At 43.6% G+C, this 24,231-nt stretch overlaps 6 protein-coding genes across 6 annotated transcripts; 4 read left to right on the top strand and 2 right to left on the bottom strand.

The window, feature by feature from the left end:
- Positions 1 to 577: 577 nt before the first annotated feature.
- Positions 578 to 1,992, bottom strand: SERLADRAFT_408906 (uncharacterized protein; the record flags this gene model as incomplete). The annotated part of the gene is made up of 6 exons (XM_007319262.1): positions 578 to 640; positions 696 to 875; positions 930 to 1,148; positions 1,205 to 1,575; positions 1,629 to 1,721; positions 1,776 to 1,992. 6 exons carry the CDS (start codon positions 1,990 to 1,992, stop codon positions 578 to 580), a joined length of 1,143 nt encoding a protein of 380 aa, XP_007319324.1.
- A 7,145-nt stretch (positions 1,993 to 9,137) lies between these two features.
- Positions 9,138 to 9,486, bottom strand: SERLADRAFT_391665 (uncharacterized protein; the record flags this gene model as incomplete). The annotated part of the gene is made up of 1 exon (XM_007319261.1): positions 9,138 to 9,486. One exon carries the CDS (start codon positions 9,449 to 9,451, stop codon positions 9,275 to 9,277), a length of 177 nt encoding a protein of 58 aa, XP_007319323.1.
- A 2,168-nt stretch (positions 9,487 to 11,654) lies between these two features.
- SERLADRAFT_438882 (uncharacterized protein) lies at positions 11,655 to 12,505 on the top strand (the record flags this gene model as incomplete). The annotated part of the gene is made up of 3 exons (XM_007319260.1): positions 11,655 to 11,856; positions 11,913 to 12,101; positions 12,144 to 12,505. 3 exons carry the CDS (start codon positions 11,655 to 11,657, stop codon positions 12,503 to 12,505), a joined length of 753 nt encoding a protein of 250 aa, XP_007319322.1.
- Positions 12,506 to 12,700: 195 nt separating this feature from the next.
- Positions 12,701 to 13,242, top strand: SERLADRAFT_438881 (uncharacterized protein; the record flags this gene model as incomplete). The annotated part of the gene is made up of 2 exons (XM_007319259.1): positions 12,701 to 13,084; positions 13,138 to 13,242. 2 exons carry the CDS (start codon positions 12,701 to 12,703, stop codon positions 13,240 to 13,242), a joined length of 489 nt encoding a protein of 162 aa, XP_007319321.1.
- Positions 13,243 to 18,358: 5,116 nt separating this feature from the next.
- Positions 18,359 to 21,804, top strand: SERLADRAFT_438878 (uncharacterized protein; the record flags this gene model as incomplete). The annotated part of the gene is made up of 14 exons (XM_007319258.1): positions 18,359 to 18,575; positions 18,630 to 18,722; positions 18,776 to 19,146; positions 19,203 to 19,421; positions 19,476 to 19,655; positions 19,711 to 19,735; positions 19,793 to 19,907; positions 20,066 to 20,162; positions 20,208 to 20,368; positions 20,420 to 20,516; positions 20,567 to 20,746; positions 20,794 to 20,991; positions 21,043 to 21,579; positions 21,637 to 21,804. The coding sequence occupies 14 exons, from the start codon at positions 18,359 to 18,361 to the stop codon at positions 21,802 to 21,804; spliced, it is 2,658 nt and encodes an 885-aa protein (XP_007319320.1).
- A 148-nt stretch (positions 21,805 to 21,952) lies between these two features.
- Positions 21,953 to 23,911, top strand: SERLADRAFT_438877 (uncharacterized protein; the record flags this gene model as incomplete). Its single annotated transcript, XM_007319257.1, has 7 exons — positions 21,953 to 21,970; positions 22,029 to 22,143; positions 22,201 to 22,632; positions 22,683 to 22,978; positions 23,036 to 23,367; positions 23,409 to 23,434; positions 23,490 to 23,911. The coding sequence occupies 7 exons, from the start codon at positions 21,953 to 21,955 to the stop codon at positions 23,909 to 23,911; spliced, it is 1,641 nt and encodes a 546-aa protein (XP_007319319.1).
- Between the last annotated feature and the right edge of the window lie 320 nt (positions 23,912 to 24,231).

Raw genomic sequence — 24,231 nt, 5'->3', positions numbered from 1 at the left:
TTATACTCACCTTCGGCTAACAGATGACGCCCCCACTACTCCTTCCAGAGATGATGGCCCCATAGGCCACTATTATGTGCATGTAGCCGGTCCCAAGATAATGCTTGATGCACATCAGAGTAACGGAACCTCCAAAAGACATTCTTATCCCATATGAGCATAATATAGCAGTATTAAAGATATCTCACCTTAACAGGACGAAGTCCACAGTTCTTGAGGACAATTTCCTTGTCTGCCGCTGTTTGCTGCTGCTCCGCTTCTAGTAATATAGATTCTGAATGAGCACTGGTCCGACGAGTAAATGTCTGTGTTGTATCTGAAAGTTTGTCCCTCGGTACAAGGCATATTGGGCACGGAAAATTACAATTTGTCCCACGTAATGAAGACATTGCACATCTATGAAGGATAAATAACTAGTTGATGAATACAAAGAATTTACTTACTGTTCCTCGTAGTCAGCAGAAAGTATCAAAATAATAGGGAAAAGATAAAGAACATCACCCTCAGTGCGCTGATAATAATAGCCAGTCTTGGCGTGAAGTTCTAAAGATTCAACAACTTTCAAAAATGATTCATGTCATACGACATTCTTGAAGTTAGCAAAACTCTTTTTACCCTTATGTTCCTCATCTTCCGGCACCTGTAATGAATAACCATTATGCTCTGTATAATAGTGTGGATTGAATAATATATACCACCGGAAGCCACCCTACAACTCTTCCACCTCCGACACCTGTACCATTTCGGATATCAGTGGGCAAGTTTGCACATCGTGCAATTACGGGATAGCCCTTTACAGTCCCGAAAGAAGACAGAATTGTTTTATCAGCATATAAAATAAAACATAGAGGCTTTCCACCATCTGGAAGCCTTGACTACAACATGTACATTAATTGTATACAATAGCAAATAAGTTCAACATCACGTACTTGAATATCCCAGAAATCCCCAGCTGTCCATGGTTCGTCAATGAATTGTACAAAATTGTCACCGTTAAATTTGGAAAGCCGTTCGGCATCAAATACAAAGTGCTCTGAGAGGTGCGGGTTCCCTAATAAGTCCAATGCCCAATCCCACAGCGAACGAAAATGAACATCAAAGGAATGGTCTTTGCCTTGATATGGTACATTGATTACAGTCTTTTCAAACTGGACTTATTTGTTGTCAGTTCTCATACGCAATAAATGTGTACAATATCACAAACCGGAGTTAGGGCATGAGAAGCAATCTTCCATGTCTCGTAAAGGTCAGATTGATCTTTCAGAGTGAACGAGCCAGGGTCTTGTATACTCTGGTGAATGACCTTGACTAATCTATTTATCTGGTCTTTATTTAACGCTGCTTCAAGAGCGACCTCCGCAAATTCAAAGTCGACCCGGGATTTGAATGGCTGCCACGGACATGAGTTTTTGATGCGTGCTTTGCCAGAAAATCCACGTTTGAAATCAGAGAAATGGTCCACTTTTGCAGTGCGGCCACTTGTAGGGTGGTACTCAGTTTTGATATCATCTATTTGAAGACTTTCCCCCATGAAGTTCAGCCCGACAGGGGGTGCATCATGAAAACGAGATGATCCTGTAAAGATAAAATAGTAACGACCGACAAGCACCAGACTGATATATACCTACCATAGTTATCTTCTACGTCAAAATTGGTGTCGGTGTTTTCCCATACATGTTTTGACGAAGATCCCACTGCAAATTGTTTCTCTAGTTTTTTCGCTAAGCAGAAACGTTAATGAGTACTCAGTTTCCATGTCAGACTGATCTGCCTACCTTCTTTTTTTTCTTTCCGAAGCTGCTTGTCTAATTGAAGGTCTTGCGCCAAATCTGCCATCCGCTTTATACATGTTGCTTTGTGTCTGGGGAGGCCCATAGGCTTGAAACGTCCCCCGCAGGAAGGGCAAGCTTTGAGGCCATCATCGTGATTGTCGAGAGCAATAGATTCTGTGTGGAGATACACACTGGGAACCTTTTGCTTGTCCTTCGGCATGTTTATCAAGGAGTTGTTGATACAGAGTTGTTGAGGATAGAGCTTGAAGCCAGTACAGATATACAGTTATGGGCGAAGCTGACTATGTACAGACAGATTGAAGGACGTCGTCGTTGGTGAGAGCGAATCGATGCGGACGCAATACGGTTGCCATCTGGTTGCAACCGAACCGGCCGACTGTTAGTAAGCTACACTGCTTGCACGCTGCTTATCACACCAACCCAATCATGTGCTCTTGCAACCAGTATAGGAAATCTCCGACATGACATGAACGATTCTTTCTACCCCACCCAGGACCCCCGCGTATTGGTATAAATGTCCTATCCAAAATCGCCAAATTTTGGCCTTTCCGTCTTTACTGATTTGGCTCAGTTCCGTCCGCATTGTACTCGGACCTCAATTTTTGCCCTGCCATCCGTCCGCCAAAAGGATACTACCTCAATTCACGAGCACCTTGTCCGCTTGGCAGGATACAAATTTGGATCATGAGGGATCCGTCCACACAGCAAGATATGACCTCAGATTGCGAGGGATCCGTCCACAAAAACAGAGAGAGGACAGTAAGTAGAATGCTATAGTATGACTAGTGTACAAAGGGAGGTATATATATGTATTAGTAGTCAATAAAAAGTAAAAAAGGGATGCCAATCAGATATCTTTGTCACCGCTGAAGGTATCCTCTTTGCCGTCAATGCCCTCTGCCCCCGAATCTTCTGCATCATTGGCACTGTTTGGCAATGCATCTGCGACAACTGGCCCTCCCCCACAGTGGGCTTTGATAAGAAGCTGTATGGCGGTGTGAACAGCATGAATCCTGTGGCACAATGCTTGCATAATACCCGTAGAGAAGGGACAGAGTGTGACTAAGGTGAAAGGGTGGGCATTGTCGGTTTTGATGGAACAAATGGTGAGCACAAACATACCTAGTGTTCAGGGCTACAATATTGAGTTGCAAGACAGTGAGAAAAGTGACCGTCGCTCGGCACTGGGGTTTGGCAACATTGTGGCACAGCGCAAAAAGAGTTGCTGTGAAAGTACGGTCGTGTTAGGTTGTGTGACAACACAGCGCACCGCATATGACAACGTGCACTCAATGTATGTGGTTGACTGAGGGTTTGCCAGCGGTAGGTGAGATCAACATGAACCCACATGCCGTCGAAGCCTCATCCATCCAAAGATCTGATCAGACATTGCTACCGACACACCCCGCCCGTCCGCCTCCCAGGATCAGACATTTGCCAGATTTTTGGCCTTTCCATCAGCATAGAGATCGGACATCAGGCCATTTTTAGGGTGGTTTCCGTCCGCCCAGTGGATACCACATCCAAGCCGATATGCGGGGGTCCTCCCCATCCAGGCTGCGAGAATTTAGGACATGCAACAAAAAATTGGCCATAGTGAGAGAGATATGCCGCCTTTGGCAGCCCGGAAAAGTAGAGTAATTTGACTCCTGTACCTAGCAAGTCTTCTTTTGTGCCTGCCACCTATAGCTCACTACCTGCTTCAGTGTTTGAAGTGCCAGTGATATCAATGGTTCAATGAGAAAACCAAGACTTGTGAAACCAAAGATAACTTATGTGCAATATTTGGGAGCTCCTCCTTTAAGTTGGCTAATTTCCTCCTCTAAGGTGGCTATACACCTTTGAGTTCTTGCACTAGCAACAAGAGAACCATGGTGATTGTTGCTATTGTTGTCCTGAGAGCTGTTGATATCAATAGATGATTGACTCTGAAACATATATAGCAAATCCAGGTTGGTATTGTTACTTACTGCAACCAATGCCTTTTTATCTTCTACGCACTCAGAGTACTCTGAGTTGTCTCTGAGATTTTCCTATCAGGCTGTCAATAAGCACAGAATTGCCAATCTCAATTCATGCTCAAGTCTGGCTAAATTGTGGGCTGGTTAGCATTCCAAATCTGAGTGTTACAATACACAATTTTTGGACCTTTCCTTTAATTTTCATTCTCCGCTTTAACCTTTTTACTATAGTTCACACTCCGTGCCATGCGGCACTTTCCTTTTCGTTCTAACTCCACTTTCTCGCGCAACACTGCCTTTATCCTTCTTTTAGACACAAAGTCTCTCACGCAGTGGAGCTGGTCACATGGGCTGCGCCCTCTGACATCATCAGCCACTGCTTTTATCAACTGTACAGTACATAGGTACAAACACTCTGTATTAGTATAAATACCCCAACAGATCAAGGAGACTCCTCAGCGAGTCCTCCTGTTGTTAACCAACAAACTCTCTGCAGCCTAAGGGGTAACCACTTCCCATTCACTACCTTTATAAATGTATTCTTGTGTGCGCCAGAGTAACTAACTCTTGGTTGTTACATTAGGACTTGCTCTTCTACTCTCTCGCACAATTGTGCAAAAAGACCCACTGGGCACCCGGACTCCAGGGTGAAGGAGATTTGGTTATTGGTTGGGAATATCCCGCATAGCAGATAGGTGTGCTCCTAGCGACAGCCTTGTAGTGCTTTGGGAGAAGAACCAATACCTGTGATACGCGGCCCCCAGCGTTAAGGGGAGTACTATAGCTCAGCAGTTGGTGTGGAACCTCTGTTGATTAGATTTAGAAATACAAAATTTTCCTCTTTGAATACCTCTGACCAGGCCGGGCACTTTCCTCCGCCAGTCTGGAGAAGGGTTGACAGCTTAACAAGCGGACCACCCCCTGACAACCATTCGGACCATGTAAAACCCTTATCCCCTATACCGAGTTAACGGAGGGATGAAGGCTCAAATCAAACAAGTAGCGTTACAAATAGCGATTGAGAATTAATCAACAACTGAGGAAATTATGTACATGGTGGTCTACTATATATATGTTTCTGAAAGTCAGCCATGAGGCGCTGACTGATGTTCTTTGTAATGGTTCTAGACTTATGTCACGTGATGGTCACGTGATCTGATATAGCTACGTATTTATGTTATCCGCGCTAAAGCAGCAGCTTAACATATCTTATGTGTCATGTGATCAGATATCAAAGAAATGAAAAAAGAAACTAGCGCTCAGGCTAGTGCTTCTGGTTCAAGTCGTGACATTACCCCCTCCTTAGGACTTTCGTCCCGAAAGTAGGGGTCCATCTTTCCGTTTTCCCAATTAAACAATTGTTTTCGGACTCTAGTCGTTGTGAAGTTTTCGAAGGGTTGGAAATGTAATTGAAATCGGATCCGTCGGGGTGCACTAGGGTTGTTATCGTGGAATGTTTTTACTTTTTCGGGTGAGTTGTTTAGGTGTTGTTCGGGTTCCCACGTGCGTTCCTCTTTTGGATAGTTCTTCCAGTGTACTAAGTATTCCAATTTTCCTCTTTTTAGACGTGAGTCTAAAACTTCTTCGACTTCGTATTCTTCTTGTCCGTCTACTATTACCGGCGGTATCGGTTTAGGTTTCTGTTGGGAAGGGAACTGTGGTTCTTTGTATGGTGTGAGCTTCATCTTGTTGAAAACTGGATGAATAGGCCGCCATGTCGGTGGTAGCGCTAGTTTATAGGCCGATTCGCCTATCTTTTCCAGTATTTCAAACGGACCGTGTCTCTTATCGTCCAGTTTCTTGGCTGGTCGATCTGTTGAGATATTGGTCGCTTCTACGTACACCTTATCTCCTACTCTATACTCCACTGCTTCTCTTTTCTTCTTATCATACTGCTTTTTCATCTGTTCAGCTGCTTTTTGCAGCAATTTTTCTGCTCTCTTCCTTGTTTCTGTCATTCTCTTTACAAAATCTTCCGCATTTTCGTTCTTTACCTCCACTTTCACTACTTCCTGTGTTCTCGGATGGTGTCCATGATTTAAATAAAATGGGCTGTATCCTGTTGCAGAATGTTGTTTGTTGTTATATGAGAATTCTGCTAAGGTAATCCATTCTGCCCAATCATCTTGTTTATGGTTTATGAAGATTCTGAGATACTGTTCTATCTCTTGATTGATCCTCTCTGTTTGTCCATCCGTCTGTGGGTGCCATGCTGTTGATGGATTTGCTTTTATCTGAAGAAGCATATGTAGATCTTTCATGAATTTAGAAACAAATTGCGGTCCCCAATCAGAGATGATCTTTTCGGGTATGCCATGGTTTCTGAATACGTGATCTCTAAATAGTTGTGCTACTCCTTCTGATGTGATCTCCATTTGTGTGGGAATTACCTTGATCATTTTTGTAAATCAATCTACTACTACCATTATCATGTTATATCCGTTTGATTCTGGTAGTGGTCCGATCAGATCTACCAATATGATCTGCCAAGGTTTATCCGGGATTTTGTTTGGATGGAGCGGTGCTGCCTTCTTTCTCATGGTCTGTTTTGGTTCTTTGGCAGACTTCACATCCATCCACGTATCTCGTGATATCTCTGTCCATATAGGGCCACCAGTATTGTCGAGTGATCAACTCTTTTGTTTTATATCTTCCTGGATGACCTGCAATGGTAGAGTCATGGTTTCGTCTGATAATTTCTTCCCTTAGTTTGGCATCTTTTGGTACGTAGATCCTGCCTTTGAATACTACGTAGCCATCTTCCTCAAACCATCCATCCTCCCTCCTCTCTATCTTTTCTTTCATCTTTGTTATCAAATCATCTACATTCCCTTTCCTTTTGAAGATCCATTTTGAAATCACTAATTCTTCTTCCTGACTATTTGCTATTGCCTGTCTTTGTTTTGATGAAAGGGTCATTTGTGCGAAGAGTTTCTCATCTAACAACAATTACATCCTAATTATCGTTTTCTCCTTTGTTATGATCTGATTGCCTTGAGAGAAGATCTGCTTTTATATGCTTCCTTCCTGGCATATGATGTATCGTGAAATGGTACTGGCTCAACTCTGTCATCCACCGCGCCTGTCTCCTGTTCAACTTCTTGGGTTCTTTGAAATACAGCAGATTTTGATGATCTGTCCATATTTCAAATTCCTCTTCTGCGTCTATTAAGTAATGTCTCCATTCGTTAAGTGCCGTCATGATGGCAAGAAGTTCTTTGTCATAGATCTCGTAATTGCGTTCTGTGGGGTTTAACACTTTGGAGAGGTATGCAATTGGCTTCCAGTCATCTTTTTGTCTTTGTGATAAGACAGCACCCATAGCAAAGTCACTACTATCTGCTTCTACTTTGTATTGGCCATGTGGTACTGGGAGAGCTAACACTGGGGCTGAAGCTACACATTGTTTCAATGTGTTAAATGCTTCTTGGTGTTCATTTCCCCAAATGAAGTCCTCTTTTCCCGTTAACTTGGTCAATGGTTTGGCTACTTCCCCGAAGCCCTCTATGAACCTTCAATAGAAATTTACAAATCCCAAGAATGCTTGTATATCCTTCTTATTTTTGCATTCTGGCCATTTGCTGATTCCTTCTACTTTTACCGGATCCATGCGAATTTCGTTCTCTGAGATGATCAGTCCCAGGTATTCCGCTTCTGTCTGTTCGAAATCGCATTTTTCTGGTTTAAGATAGAGATGATTCTTTCTTAGGATTTCTAACACACGTCGCGTCATTGCTCGGTGCATTTCTATATCCTTTGTGAATATCATGATATCATCTAGATATATGATTACTAATCCTTCATCTATCAATTCTTTGAAAAGTGTGTTCATCATCGTTTGGAACGTGGCAGGGGAATTTGTCAGTCCGAAAAACATGACTAATGGTTCAAATAATCCCCGGTTTGTTCTAAACGCCGCTTTATGCTCATCTCCTTCTCTCATTCGGATATTGTTATATCCCCATCTTACATCTAACTTTGTGAAGTATTTTGCTCCACTCAATTTGTCTACTAGTTCCCCGATCAACGGAAGTGGATATCTATTTTTGATAGTGATATCATTCAGCTTCCTATAATCTTGAACTGGTCTCAACTTCCCGTCTTTCTTTTTGATGAAGAAGAATGGTGATGCGAATGAGGACTTTAATGGTCTTATCCGTCCCGATTCTAGATTCTCTTTTAGGAACGCATCTAGTTCTTCTTGCTCTCCTTTTGCCAATGGATAAATCTTGCAATCTAGGGAGTGATCTCCCGGTATTAGTTCGATTGCGTGATCCCATTGCCTTCTTTCAGGTAATGTGTCAAACTCCTTTTTATCAAATACGTCTTTGTATTGATGAAGGCGTCTTGGCACTATCTTTTTGAATCCTCCTTCTTTTCGATCTTTGCCTGCGGCTTCTGCTAGCTTCTGTGCCATTGTGCCTTGGGCTCTGATATGGTAATATTGATCGTCGATCGTGGCATCTTCGAAGTTATGGAGGTTCACCTGTATCATCCTCTCGTCTTCTCCTAGTTCCTCAAAGAATATTTCCGGATCCTCCTCTGGATCAGAGATTCGGATTCTCGGTCTGCATTCTTCAGGACATCTTTCAAAGGTCAACTTCGATTCTTTCCAGTCTATTTTAGGATTATGTTTGTTCAACCACTCATGTCCTAGAAACATTTTTCCGTTACCCAGATTGGTTACGGCAAGATGTATCTTCTCGACGTGTCCGTCGATTTCCATGAGCAGTATTACAAATTCATTGATGGCTCCGTTTCTATTAAGAGTTCCATCTGCATTATAGACTGGAATAGGTCTTGGTATCTTCCTTTTCTCATATCTTTTGTCTTTCACAAATTGGGAGTCGATGCAACTCCCCGTGCATCCACTGTCCAATAGTGCTTCGACTGTTTCTGATTGGAGAGTATCTAATGTAGTAAGCTTACATTTTACGTTCATTTGATTGCCTTGGGTGCCCCTAATGTACTTTTTTGGGGAGGCAATTTCTATGATCGCTTGTATAGCTTCTACTTTTGGTAACCGGTTGATTTCTTTTATCGTTTCCCGGGTTACTTCTCTCGTTCTCTTTTTATGTGTCCAGGCACTCAGAATCCCAATGGATCTTTCTTCCTTTTGGTCTCTTAGCCTGTCTACTACCCACTCTGGGGTCCAAACTTCTGTTCTAGGTTTTTTTAAAGGGGTTCCTGACCTTTCTTCTACAGTCTCTGCTGCGTTTTCCTCCGTAGAGTTCGCCGCATCGGGTGTAGGAATCTTAGTATCTATTGTAAATGCTGCGCTTTTTAGTGATTTGCCCGCCGTTGGAACTGCGGATGTCTTATCACTCTGCACCGCTTTTACTCTAGTTGCATCTTTTTCGTTTCGGATTTCTTTCTTTGTCTGAGTGGAAATAGTTTTATTGTCATCCGCGCTAAAGCTGCAGCTTAACAATTCTGAGTCATATGTATCTACAGTCAAAGGAAGAAATCGATTCGAAACGTCTTTAGGCTCAGTCGGTCGATGCAGTACCGCTGGCCTCTTTAAAAACCCTCAAGGAGTTTTTCCCTTTCCTCTTTCCTCATCTTTTCTAAGAATTCTCGGACATTAAATTGTGGCTTCTTTTTTTGCGCGTCTTTGCACTCGAAGCTTCTATGTCCCTTTTCTCCGCACCGGTAGCATCGTCCCTCAGTGCGGAACTTTGCTTTGTCCACCTCCATTCTTTCTCCGCTACCGGTATAGGTATATCCGGTTCCGTCTCTCTTCTTTTCTCCTTCTTTCTTTTGTTCCGAATAGGATTTTTTTCCAGTATCGGAACCTTTCTTCTCTTTTTCTCTCTCTCTCCAAATATAGTCTATTCTAATAAGTTCCCTTTTCCACTCTTGGTAATCTCTGGGAATATGCCCGCCGTAGATCACCCTGTCTACTAGCGGCTTATTCATGTTCCTTCTGAGTAGAGATATTAGGAACTCTTCGTTTATCCTATTTGTATATCCCGCCCATCTTTTCTTTTCCTCAAACCTTTCAAAGAAGGCTTGGGCGGTTTCATTGCCCTGTCTCAGGGTCAATATTTCGTTCTTGGCAGTTTCTTTTTCAAAACTGTCCTTGAACCTTTCTTCCATTTTGTCCGCAAAATACGGCCAACTTCCGTACGTGTTTGTAATATCGAGCCCCAGCTGTTGGGCGTCGACTCGGTTCTCTAGCCAATCGGTCCGGAAGGCCGCGGCTTCTCCTTCTTTCATAAAAGATAGCACAAAGCTTATCTTTTTTTGGTCATCTTTGAAATATACGGCATCGTCTTCAAAATGTAGTAATAAGGACTCTCTAAAGGCCCTATATTTTTTCTTTTCTCCGGAGAAATTCTCGGGTTTCTCCAGTGCCGTTCTACTTCTCTCCACCTTTTCTGGAGGTGGCGGTGTCTGTTTCTTTAATTTTCTTTGCAAGACGCTCACTTCTTCGAGCGCCTCGTCTAGCTGCGATTGGTAATGCATTTGTGTTTGTCTTATTGCTTTTTCTACTTCTTGTTTTACGTATGCTTCCAATCGCGCTTCTTTCGGGGGGGGAGTGTCTATTCTGGGTAATGCGTCCATCATTTCCCTGGTAAATGCGCTGTCCGTGCTGTTGGATGGCTCGGGCAGATCGCGATATTCTAGGTTGGACATTGAATGTGAGTTGGGGAGGAGGGGGAGTTTCGGATTTGATTAAAGGGGATGGGATTCTGATGGGTTCTATTTCTGGTAGGGGGAATTGCCTTTTGAATACGTAATCTTGAGAGTAAATGTGTTGCTCTCCGATCCAAATGTAAAAATCTCTACTAAGCATAGAAAGGAGTTCACCAGTGATAAGCTGGATCGATACACCGCTTTCTAAGATCCTAGTAGTCTATCTGTTCTCTTTGAGTCAAAGTGGTCCTCTTCAGCCCACTACTGACTATGTATGTATGGTGACTATTTTTTGTATTTTACGAATTTTATGTAAAAGGTATAGTGATAAATTGGGGTCCGAACGGTTGTCCCAATGTGACCAGCTTATTAAGCTTTCAGTCCTTCTCCCGACTGGCGGACGCAAATGTGCGGCCTGGTCAGAGGAAATCGAAAATGAAACTATGTAAAACCGAGAAAATCCCAATGGTTCCACACCAAAGAGATTATAGTGATATAAAATGTATTTACAGGGGGATGGTTACGAACGAGTCTTGGGATGAGGAGGGGGAGACGTTGGCCGGGAAAAATGATAAAATGGTGTCGGGGCGAGTGGGTAGGTGATAAAGTGGGAGGGTAGTGGTAGTTTGGTTTGAGCGTTTAAGTAGGTTTAGGATGAGGAAGATGATGACAACGGTGACGATGATGGTGGTTAGGATTGTTGCTGTTATATTCATAAACGGTACTTGTGGCAGTTGTTGATTGTGTAAAACCCTTATCCCCTATACCGAGTTAACGGAGGGATGAAGGCTCAAATCAAACAAGTAGCGTTACAAATAGCGATTGAGAATTAATCAACAACTGAGGAAAGTATGCACATGGTGGTCTACTATATATATGTTTCTGAAAGTCAGCCATGAGGCGCTGACTGATGTTCTTTGTAATGGTTCTAGACTTATGTCACGTGATGGTCACGTGATCTGATATAGCTACGTATTTATGTTATCCGCGCTAAAGCAGCAGCTTAACATATCTTATGTGTCATGTGATCAGATATCAAAGAAATGAAAAAGGAAACTAGCGCTCAGGCTAGTGCTTCTGGTTCAAGTCGTGACAGACCAGGGTTTAATACTATAACTTTACATACATTTTCAAATACTATATATAGTGTGGGTAGTCGGAGATTGAGATGTGATACTCAGCAGGGAAGAGGTAGATCCGCAGATAGCAAGCGGGGACCCCCTGTTACGTTTTTTTTACTTTACCAAGGGAACAAGTCGACATGTCATTGCAAACCCCTGACGTCAACGCTCTGTTGCACAACATGCGTGCACAGATCTTGGCGTTAACTACGCAACTCGCCGAGCTGCAGGCAAACCCCCCTGTGGCAACCCCCTCAGTAGAGAAAAAATTCAATAAGAAAGTCGAAGTCATTGCTAACCCTGGCGCCTTTGAGGGAGACAGAGCGCAATTTACTGAAGAGTGTGGCCTACCTGGGATGATCTCAAAGTCAAGATCGAAAAATATTTCAAACCACAAGCTGAGCGTGACTGGGCGCGTCAGCAAATCTGTTCCTTCAAACAAGGCAACATGAGGACAGATGATTTCGTAACCCGGTTCCTGGCCCTCTCTATCCAAGGGGGTCTTGGTAATGAACATGCAGTGGAGCTGCTGGAATGCAATGTGAACCCCCACATTGCAGAACAGCTTTACCTGCAGGATATGAGAAGTGAGAACCTCTCCGAAGCAGCAAAGGAGGTTTGAAAGATAGGTAGGGCCATAGAGCTCTACAAGATGCACCAAGGTGGCGGGACCACCAAAAGCAACTATTCCCACAGGCGCCCTGGGTCATCAAACCAACATAAGCATTCTCATGGGTTCAAGCTGTTCGGGCTGCAACCAGGGCAGGGAGCCCCCATGGATATTGGTGCGGTCCAAGGAGGACAAATGCGCAGATTCAAGGGGAACTGCTACAATTGCGGCCAAGAGGGACACATGTCCCGAGACTGTAGAAATGGAGCGCAGGATGCTCACCAAAAAAATAACCAAGGGCGCCAGGCGCGCCAATTAGAAACCAAAAAACTGGACGATCGGCTCCAGACTCTGGCCAGTCGATCATACAATGAAATCTAGGCCTTCTTCTACAATCAGCAGGCTGCTGAGATGAAGGCTCAGGGAAAAGAGTTCGGAGCTTAGGTCACTTGGGTGCCTTCGCTCCCCGAAACAATGAAGTAAACCACAACAAGGTGGCCCCTGCTCTGGGGTGTTGCACGAGCAATAAAGGAAAGATGGGGGTGGCTCCCCAATTTATCTGAAACTTGTACTTGTATGAATCATTGTGACTGTAATATTTATAATACTACCGCTGCACCAGCATCTCCCTTGGAGCGTGGCCCCGGCGAGACAAACAATAGGGTGCTTGATTCTGGTAAAAATAACATAGAAAAACATGTTTCTTTCAATACTTCTTCTTCTTTGGAGCCACCCTTGCCCAAAATCCCAAGGCGTGTGTTGATGCACACATATTTATTCCAAAAAGAGATCTGTTTAGATGTTGGTGTGGAAAACCTTGCCTGGGGCATAGTACACCCAACCAGCGCACTGCTTGATTCAGGCGCTAACAGAATCTTCATAGACCAGGTCTGGGCAGAGCGGATTGGACTCCCCCTTGTAAAATTAGATGTATCTATTCCCGTGTCTATAACATTGATGGTACATTTAACGCAGGTGGCTGTATCACACACAAATATTCTTTTGTTGTCGAGTACCAAGGACACAGAGAACGAGTCACCGCTGAAGCTACCCAACTAGGGAAGATTAATTTAATCTTGGGCTGGACTGTAAGATTCCTATACCCTATACCGAGTTAACGGAGGTATAAGTTTCAAAAGTCAACAAGTAGTGTCAAGCACTGTATTTAGAGGTAATCAACAACTGGAGAAAAGTATGTACATGGGTGTCGATATATATACGTTCTGAATGTTAGCCATGAGGTGCTGACTGATACAACATGCAGTAGCCATGAGGCGCTGACTGATGTTGTGTGTCATAGTCTAGGCTTTGTCACGTGGTTGTCACGTGATCGGATATAACTAACTACTTTGTTTACATAATGAGTCATGTGCTTTTATCACGTGATTTGTCACGTGATCAGATGTATTTAAATAATGAATCAAAAGAAACTAACGGTTTGGTTCAAATCGTGACATTACCCCCTCTTTAAGACTTTTGTCTCAAAAGTGAGGGTCATATTTCCCGTTTTCCCAATTAAATAATTGTTTTCGTACTCTCGTCATAGTAAAATTTTCGAAAGGTTGGAAATGTAGTGCATTAGGATTTTTATCGTGGAATGTTTTCACCTTGTCTGGTGAATTGGTTAGGTGTTACAATTGACATACCAGCACCTACTTACGCTTCACTTTTGTACTTTAACTTTTCATTTTCCAAGTCACATGACCAGTCATGTGACCATTTACTTTACTTTACATTTTCGACTTTTATAAGTCACATGACCAAGTCATGTGACACATCACCTGACCAAAGTCTAGACTCACCATGTGACAGGTCACATGCTAGACATCGGACTTTAAACTTTATTTACAACTGTACAGTACCTCATGTATTTTAGTATATATACAGGAGCAATACATGGAGACTCCTCAGCGAGTCCTCCTGTTGTCTAGCACAACTAACTCACTGAAACCTGAGGGGTGATCCCTCCTTCTTTATCTACTATAGTGTGTTCCTATGTGCGCCAGAGTAAATCACTCTTGGTTGTTACATTAGGTGTTGTTCGGGTTCCCATGTGTGTTCCTCTTTTGGATAGTTTTTCTAATATACTAGATATTCCAATTTTCCTCTTTTGAGACGTGAGTCTAAAACTTCATCAACTTTGTATTCCTCTTGTCCGTCCACTATCACCGGTGGTATCGGTTTGGGTTTCCCTTGAGAGGGGAATTGTGGTTCTTTGTATGGTGTAAGTTTTATTTCATTGAAGACTGGATGAATAGGTCGCCATGTTGGTGGTAGTAATAGTTTGTAGGCTGATTCACCTATTTTTTCCAGTATTTCAAATGGACCGTGTCTTTTATCGTCTAGCTTTTTAGCTGGTCGGTCCGTCAAAATGTTGGTTGCTTTCACATATACTTTATCTCCTACTTTATATTCCACTGCTTCTCTTTTCTTTTTGTCATACTGTTTTTTCATCTGTTCTGCTGCTTTTCGTAATGACTCTTCTGCTTTCTTCCTCGTCTCTGTCATTCTTTTTATGAAATCTTCTGCATTTTCATTTTTTTACCTCCACTCTCACTACTTCCTGTGTTCTCGGATGGTGTCCATGATTTAAGTAGAATGGGCTATATCCTGTTGCAGAATGTTGCTTGTTGTTGTAAGAACCATTTTATTATTTTCTTATCTTCGCTATAACTTGGTTCTCAAACGCTTTTCCCGTTACACCTCTGGCTCTAGGGCTAGAGGTATCATTTGCCGTTTTACTTCTCATAGCCCTCACAGGCTTTCTTAACCATCGCTACCATTTTATATCACAGATCAGAGACTGGGTATCACTCCCAGCCAGCCAGCACACTGAGTAAGGACTGGTAATAGGCATCTCGCCAACCAGCTCCAAGCCCCAGTAAAGCCTGGATACACTAATAAACGCCTTGTTCAGGATTGTACCTTATCATGAGGATACGGTTCCTGAACATGTGTAACAAACCTCTATTATTAGTACAAATCTCTCACCGCTGATTAATCAAGTTAAAAGTTGTACGATAGTTGTTCTCTCTTTTTCTTATTGGCCGATTGATTCTTCAGACCACTTTTCATATATTCTCCTTTCGGTCTGAGGAACGAACAGTTCACTATATAAAGCCTTACCTATTCATGTATGGCTCCTTAGTTTTCTATTACTGAATTTACCCGTTTTACTCCTCAACGGAAACCTTTGAAGCTTACCTCTCAAAGTCCTCTACTCGCTATATTTACTAGCGTCTGTCGACCTCAAGCTCATCAAACCTTTTACTCCCTGCAAGCGCAGAAGGAGACAGGGCTTGTTTTTGTTATAGTTTATCGTTGCCTCACAGTTGTTATATGAAAATTCTGCTAAGGTAAGCCATTCTGCCCAATCATCTTGTTTATGGTTTACGAAGATCCTGAGATATTGTTCTATCTCTTGATAGATCCTCTCTGTTTGTCCATCCGTCTGTGGGTGCCATGCCATTGATGGATTTGCTTTTATTTGAAGGAGTGTGTGTAGGTCTTTCATGAATTTAGAAATAAACTGCGGTCCCCGATCTGAAATGATCTTGTCGGGTATGCCGTGGTTTCTAAATACGTGATCTCTAAATAATCGCGCTACTCCTTCCAATGTGATTTCCATTTGTGTGGGAATTGCTTTGATCATCTTTGTAAATCAATCTATGACTACCATTATCATGTTGTATCCGATTGATTCTGGTAGTGGGGGCCGCATATCACAGGTATTGGTTCTTCTCCCAAAGCACTACAAGGCTGTCGCTAGGAGCACACCTATCTGCTATGCGGGATATTCCCAACCAATAACCAAATCTCCTTCACCCTGGAGTCCGGGTGCCCAGTGGGTCTTTTTGCACAATTGTGCGAGAGAGTAGAAGAGCAAGTCCTAATGTAACAACCAAGAGTTAGTTACTCTGGCGCACACAAGAATACATTTATAAAGGTAGTGAATGGGAAGTGGTTACCCCTTAGGCTGCAGAGAGTTTGTTGGTTAACAACAGGAGGACTCGCTGAGGAGTCTCCTTGATCTGTTGGGGTATTTATACTAATACAGAGTGTTTGTACCTATGTACTGTACAGTTGATAAAAGCAGTGGCTGATGATGTCAGAGGGCGCAGCCCATGTGACCAGCTCCACTGCGTGAGAGACTTTGTGTCTAAAAGAAGGATAAAGGCAGTGTTGCGCGAGAAAGTGGAGTTAGAACGAAAAGGAAAGTGCCGCATGGCACGGAGTGTGAACTATAGTAAAAAGGTTAAAGCGGAGAATGAAAATTAAAGGAAAGGTCCAAAAATTGTGTATTGTAACACTCAGATTTGGAATGCTAACCAGCCCACAATTTAGCCAGACTTGAGCATGAATTGAGATTGGCAATTCTGTGCTTATTGACAGCCTGATAGGAAAATCTCAGAGACAACTCAGAGTACTCTGAGTGCGTAGAAGATAAAAAGGCATTGGTTGCAGTAAGTAACAATACCAACCTGGATTTGCTATATATGTTTCAGAGTCAATCATCTATTGATATCAACAGCTCTCAGGACAACAATAGCAACAATCACCATGGTTCTCTTGTTGCTAGTGCAAGAACTCAAAGGTGTATAGCCACCTTAGAGGAGGAAATTAGCCAACTTAAAGGAGGAGCTCCCAAATATTGCACATAAGTTATCTTTGGTTTCACAAGTCTTGGTTTTCTCATTGAACCATTGATATCACTGGCACTTCAAACACTGAAGCAGGTAGTGAGCTATAGGTGGCAGGCACAAAAGAAGACTTGCTAGGTACAGGAGTCAAATTACTCTACTTTTCCGGGCTGCCAAAGGCGGCATATCTCTCTCACTATGGCCAATTTTTTGTTGCATGTCCTAAATTCTCGCAGCCTGGATGGGGAGGACCCCCGCATATCGGCTTGGATGTGGTATCCACTGGGCGGACGGAAACCACCCTAAAAATGGCCTGATGTCCGATCTCTATGCTGATGGAAAGGCCAAAAATCTGGCAAATGTCTGATCCTGGGAGGCGGACGGGCGGGGTGTGTCGGTAGCAATGTCTGATCAGATCTTTGGATGGATGAGGCTTCGACGGCATGTGGGTTCATGTTGATCTCACCTACCGCTGGCAAACCCTCAGTCAACCACATACATTGAGTGCACGTTGTCATATGCGGTGCGCTGTGTTGTCACACAACCTAACACGACCGTACTTTCACAGCAACTCTTTTTGCGCTGTGCCACAATGTTGCCAAACCCCAGTGCCGAGCGACGGTCACTTTTCTCACTGTCTTGCAACTCAATATTGTAGCCCTGAACACTAGGTATGTTTGTGCTCACCATTTGTTCCATCAAAACCGACAATGCCCACCCTTTCACCTTAGTCACACTCTGTCCCTTCTCTACGGGTATTATGCAAGCATTGTGCCACAGGATTCATGCTGTTCACACCGCCATACAGCTTCTTATCAAAGCCCACTGTGGGGGAGGGCCAGTTGTCGCAGATGCATTGCCAAACAGTGCCAATGATGCAGAAGATTCGGGGGCAGAGGGCATTGACGGCAAAGAGGATACCTTCAGCGGTGACAAAGATATCTGATTGGCATCCCTTTTTTACTTTTTATTGACTACTAATACATATATATACCTCCCTTTGTACACTAGTCATACTATAGCATTCTACTTACTGTCCTCTCTCTGTTTTTGTGGACGGATCCCTCGCAATCTGAGGTCATATCTTGCTGTGTGGACGGATCCCTCATGATCCAAATTTGTATCCTGCCAAGCGGACAAGGTGCTCGTGAATTGAGGTAGTATCCTTTTGGCGGACGGATGGCAGGGCAAAAATTGAGGTCCGAGTACAATGCGGACGGAACTGAGCCAAATCAGTAAAGACGGAAAGGCCAAAATTTGGCGATTTTGGATAGGACATTTATACCAATACGCGGGGGTCCTGGGTGGGGTAGAAAGAATCGTTCATGTCATGTCGGAGATTTCCTATACTGGTTGCAAGAGCACATGATTGGGTTGGTGTGATAAGCAGCGTGCAAGCAGTGTAGCTTACTAACAGTCGGCCGGTTCGGTTGCAACCAGATGGCAACCGTATTGCGTCCGCATCGATTCGCTCTCACCAACGACGACGTCCTTCAATCTGTCTGTACATAGTCAGCTTCGCCCATAACTGTATATCTGTACTGGCTTCAAGCTCTATCCTCAACAACTCTGTATCAACAACTCCTTGATAAACATGCCGAAGGACAAGCAAAAGGTTCCCAGTGTGTATCTCCACACAGAATCTATTGCTCTCGACAATCACGATGATGGCCTCAAAGCTTGCCCTTCCTGCGGGGGACGTTTCAAGCCTATGGGCCTCCCCAGACACAAAGCAACATGTATAAAGCGGATGGCAGATTTGGCGCAAGACCTTCAATTAGACAAGCAGCTTCGGAAAGAAAAAAAAGAAGGTAGGCAGATCAGTCTGACATGGAAACTGAGTACTCATTAACGTTTCTGCTTAGCGAAAAAACTAGAGAAACAATTTGCAGTGGGATCTTCGTCAAAACATGTATGGGAAAACACCGACACCAATTTTGACGTAGAAGATAACTATGGTAGGTATATATCAGTCTGGTGCTTGTCGGTCGTTACTATTTTATCTTTACAGGATCATCTCGTTTTCATGATGCACCCCCTGTCGGGCTGAACTTCATGGGGGAAAGTCTTCAAATAGATGATATCAAAACTGAGTACCACCCTACAAGTGGCCGCACTGCAAAAGTGGACCATTTCTCTGATTTCAAACGTGGATTTTCTGGCAAAGCACGCATCAAAAACTCATGTCCGTGGCAGCCATTCAAATCCCGGGTCGACTTTGAATTTGCGGAGGTCGCTCTTGAAGCAGCGTTAAATAAAGACCAGATAAATAGATTAGTCAAGGTCATTCACCAGAGTATACAAGACCCTGGCTCGTTCACTCTGAAAGATCAATCTGACCTTTACGAGACATGGAAGATTGCTTCTCATGCCCTAACTCCGGTTTGTGATATTGTACACATTTATTGCGTATGAGAACTGACAACAAATAAGTCCAGTTTGAAAAGACTGTAATCAATGTACCATATCAAGGCAAAGACCATTCCTTTGATGTTCATTTTCGTTCGCTGTGGGATTGGGCATTGGACTTATTAGGGAACCCGCACCTCTCAGAGCACTTTGTATTTGATGCCGAACGGCTTTCCAAATTTAACGGTGACAATTTTGTACAATTCATTGACGAACCATGGACAGCTGGGGATTTCTGGGATATTCAAGTACGTGATGTTGAACTTATTTGCTATTGTATACAATTAATGTACATGTTGTAGTCAAGGCTTCCAGATGGTGGAAAGCCTCTATGTTTTATTTTATATGCTGATAAAACAATTCTGTCTTCTTTCGGGACTGTAAAGGGCTATCCCGTAATTGCACGATGTGCAAACTTGCCCACTGATATCCGAAATGGTACAGGTGTCGGAGGTGGAAGAGTTGTAGGGTGGCTTCCGGTGGTATATATTATTCAATCCACACTATTATACAGAGCATAATGGTTATTCATTACAGGTGCCGGAAGATGAGGAACATAAGGGTAAAAAGAGTTTTGCTAACTTCAAGAATGTCGTATGACATGAATCATTTTTGAAAGTTGTTGAATCTTTAGAACTTCACGCCAAGACTGGCTATTATTATCAGCGCACTGAGGGTGATGTTCTTTATCTTTTCCCTATTATTTTGATACTTTCTGCTGACTACGAGGAACAGTAAGTAAATTCTTTGTATTCATCAACTAGTTATTTATCCTTCATAGATGTGCAATGTCTTCATTACGTGGGACAAATTGTAATTTTCCGTGCCCAATATGCCTTGTACCGAGGGACAAACTTTCAGATACAACACAGACATTTACTCGTCGGACCAGTGCTCATTCAGAATCTATATTACTAGAAGCGGAGCAGCAGCAAACAGCGGCAGACAAGGAAATTGTCCTCAAGAACTGTGGACTTCGTCCTGTTAAGGTGAGATATCTTTAATACTGCTATATTATGCTCATATGGGATAAGAATGTCTTTTGGAGGTTCCGTTACTCTGATGTGCATCAAGCATTATCTTGGGACCGGCTACATGCACATAATAGTGGCCTATGGGGCCATCATCTCTGGAAGGAGTTTCTATTCTGGATAGAAGCAGAGGGCCGAGCAGCATCCCATCAGCTTGATAATCAGTACGCACTCTTATCTTATTAACACTTATAACATATATTAAATCACACTAGGTTCAATGGTATGCCTCGTTGGCGAAATCTGAACCATTTTGACAGAGTGGCTAGCATAGAATTTTCGGATGCAACAAAGCATGAAGATATATCCAAGGTATAATCAGTATGGTTCGTCCTTCGTCGTTTTTTAAATACCTATTGTAGATGGTTATCTTTGCTTCGCACAATATATTTGATGTTCGATTACACAAGCCAGCACATCTTCTTTTGAAGAGCATTCGCCTCTTCCTTGATGTTGATATGTATACAGGACTAACAGTTCACACGACAGAGACTATTGCAGCTGGTAGACAAGCTTTGAAGCTATTTTCACAAGCTATGGATGTAGGTTGCCATCATTATTTTTCATTAATTATTAAAGACTTGTGCAGGAATATTTAAAGGCGGCAGATGGACTTAGAGACAAAAGTTGGAACTTTCCGAAGATGCACATGAATAAACATGCATTTGAAGACATCGAAGCAAAAGGCGTAACCCGGAACTACAATACAAAACCAAACGAGCAGTTACATGGCCCACTCAAGGATTCTTATCGATTCCGAACAAACTTCAAACACGTTGCTGAACAGGTTGGTCTGTCTAATTTATAAGGACAACCAGTATCTGATATCATCACTTAGATCCTTCAGGCTGACCATTGGTGTCTGGTGTCATGCTTTATCCGCCAGGATATAGCAGCTTTTGATAGCCAGTTAATGGGTGATCTCGAAGGGGATGAAGTTGACTTGAAGATCACCGAAACGAGTCATGTGTCGCTAGGCTCAAAGTGTCCTGCAACATCATTTCAAGGCCTGGAAGAAGCACGCAAGGATGATACAGCATTCACAAGCTTTCGTATAAGGCTCTCAAATTACCTTAACATATTTTTCAGCGCAAATAATATAGCATTCCCTGGTGGGAAACGCATCAAATTGGGGGCTGAAGACAAGATTACAGAATATTGTTTCATGAAAGTTGACTATGAATCTATAGTCGATTGGCGACAATATACCGATTACCTTCGATGTAACCCTTGGTTTTACAATCATCCACAATATGATTGTGTCCTACTGCAAACAGTGGACTCAAGGATTTTCGCTCGCCTCATCATGCTATTTATTTGTACCATTGATCAGGTTGATTATCCGTTTGCGCTGGTTCAACCATATGATGCTCCAGTAGGTCGGCGGTGACACAAAGACAAGGACCTTGGGCTCTGGCGAATTCGGGAAAAGTCACGCTCAGATGCTGAGTTCGTCCCTCTTCGTTCAATAGTTCGTGGTGCAGCTATGGCCCCAGACTACGAAGTTTCTGGCGACTTCTTTCTCATTGACACAGTCGATTCTGATTGGTTCTTGCGCACAAAGAAGATGTGGTCCGAATTGCCAGCGAAGCATACCTAAGGACAACTGGGAACAGACAAGCAGTCCCTAGTATGGATATTCCGTCGTTCTCCACCTTTGGCTTCAGTCTGCAACGTTCTTACCCTTTCATTTTTCATTTCTGTCGTCTATCATATCCTAGTTATTGTTCAACGGACATTTCTTGTTCATGGCTTCGAATATTCCTGTGAGCTTTCTCTATCTTTTACTCGCTCGTTGTTGTGACTTCATCGCTCATTTAATAGACACGGCGTGTAACGCGGACAACTCGTACGACAACTCTTAAAGATAACGAGAATGCCAATGCTCGTCCATCGCGTCTTACTGCCCGAGTGAAACCCCCATCATCGAATGGCTCTGGTACTGCTACGATTGGTGGTCTGACCTGAGCTACTGCTGCAACCGCTGCATCTTGAGCAAAGGCGAACGGTAATGATGAGAACAAGGTCAATCTCGCCGCTCAAGGGAAGAGAAAGCGTGAGGCTCTGGGAGAAGTCACGAGATTTGTGAACAAGAACAAAACCACTAATGTTCCAGCTAAGGAAGTCAAAGGGAAGAGGAAAGAAGCTGATCCCGTCAAGGAGGTTAAGGAGAAATTTGATGGCGTCGTGATCAAGTCAAAACCGTCCCTGGTTGCTGCAGCAAGGCAACCATTGTGCACTGTCTCAGGTTCTACGACACGTCTTGCCACAAGGAGTACAGTTGTGGCACCTCAAGTGCAGAATCTGGACAAGGTGAAGGAGGAGTCTGGAAAGGTTGCAGATGAAGATGCCATGGCAATCGATGACCATCCAACTACCAATGCAGCTCCCTCAGCAGAACCTCAGCCACGCCGGGTCTCGACGAGACGTTCGGGTTTAGCTTTGCAAACCGTTGTAGACGAGACTTGTCCATCAGAGGTTCCAACTCGCCTGCCAACTCGGCCCCCGCAAAGCACGAGGATGACGTCGAGGACAATCGTGTCTTCAAGAAGCGGCGCACGTCCTCAGACATCCCTGACGAAGTGAAACTCTTCGAACAAGAACAGTTACAACAGGAAGCCGAAGAAGCTGCTCTTGAAGCTTACGCAGATAGTGAACCAGAGGCAGATCCCTACGGTGACCAATGGGATGACCTCGATGCCGAGGATGCAGACGACCATTTGATGGTTAGCGAGTATGTGATTGAGATCTTTAACTACATGAAAGAGATCGAGGTGCGCATTGTTTTGACATACTCATTAACTATATCACCGATGATTCATAACGTGCAGCTTACCACTATGCCCAACCCGAACTACATGGAAAGCCAGAAAGAGCTTGCGTGGAAGATGCGTGGAATCCTCACTGACTGGCTGGTCCAAGTCCACGTCCGTTTTCGTCTTTTGCCAGAAACGCTGTTCTTGTGCGTTAACCTTATCGATCGATTCCTTTCCGCACGCGTCGTTTCCCTTGCAAAGTTGCAACTAGTCGGTATCACTTGCCTTTTTGTCGCGGCAAAGGTTGAAGAAATTGTGGCTCCATCCGTTGCGCACTTCTTGTACTGTGCCGATTCTTCGTACACTTATCTTCGCCAACGTCTCTTGTTGAAAACGGGAGGGCTCTCGTAAATGCTGCGTGTTATTCAAATGGTTGGGTGAACACCAGTGCGAGTTTTGGCGAATACAACTTTGGTGCGCACTATCTGTCCTCGTTTGGGTATTGTCAATGAACTGAATTCATTCTTAGACCTTTCCGATAGGAAACTATTCAAGTTTGCTTTAGATCCTCCTACTTTAGCGTCGGAGGAACAAGGAAGGCTTGGCTCGTGGGCTCGGGATCTCAAGGACTGGGGGGCAAGCCCGGGCGTTACGGACTGGGACTACTTCACGCTAGATGATTTATCTAGCTTTGAAAGCACAGACTTTGAATATTTGTCTGTTTATTTTCATAGTTATGACCGAAAACGCCCGGGGAAAATAAACAGACACGAGTCCGAAATACAAGATCCTGAACCGCTCACAGATGAGGCTAGGACTTCTCGATGTAGAGCTCGATCTCTTTCACAAGAACCGTCTCCAAATGATTTGGTAAGGCCATCTAAAAGGACCCATTATGACATCTCTCCACTTTTCACAGTGATACCTCAGGTTCGTGGTCTTTTGGCTTAGAGCAACTTTCAACATTAATCGTCCTAAATGGATCGCACAATAGCCCCATTTTTACTCTGCCCGTTTTACAGATTGCCTGCCTAAAACTGCGTTGCGCGTTGTGCGTTAAGCCCTATGCCACAACAGACAAAGTACCATTTTCACCATATAATTCCAAATCAGTCCTGGAATATCTGGATACTCCTTATGCTAGGGGAGCTTAGCTTATTCCTGTACGTGGAAGACCACCCTGGGATGACGCGACCGTCGCAGTCATATTGGATCCACTACCGGGCGAGGACATTCTGCTTCCCAGTGGCCCAGTATCAGGGGTAGCGAAC

This window comes from Serpula lacrymans (assembly GCF_000218685.1).
Source record: "Serpula lacrymans var. lacrymans S7.9 unplaced genomic scaffold SERLAscaffold_8, whole genome shotgun sequence".
Lineage (NCBI taxonomy): Eukaryota > Fungi > Basidiomycota > Agaricomycetes > Boletales > Serpulaceae > Serpula > Serpula lacrymans.
Note: the sequence above shows the minus strand (reverse complement) of the source record. Positions and strands in the feature narration are given on the sequence as shown.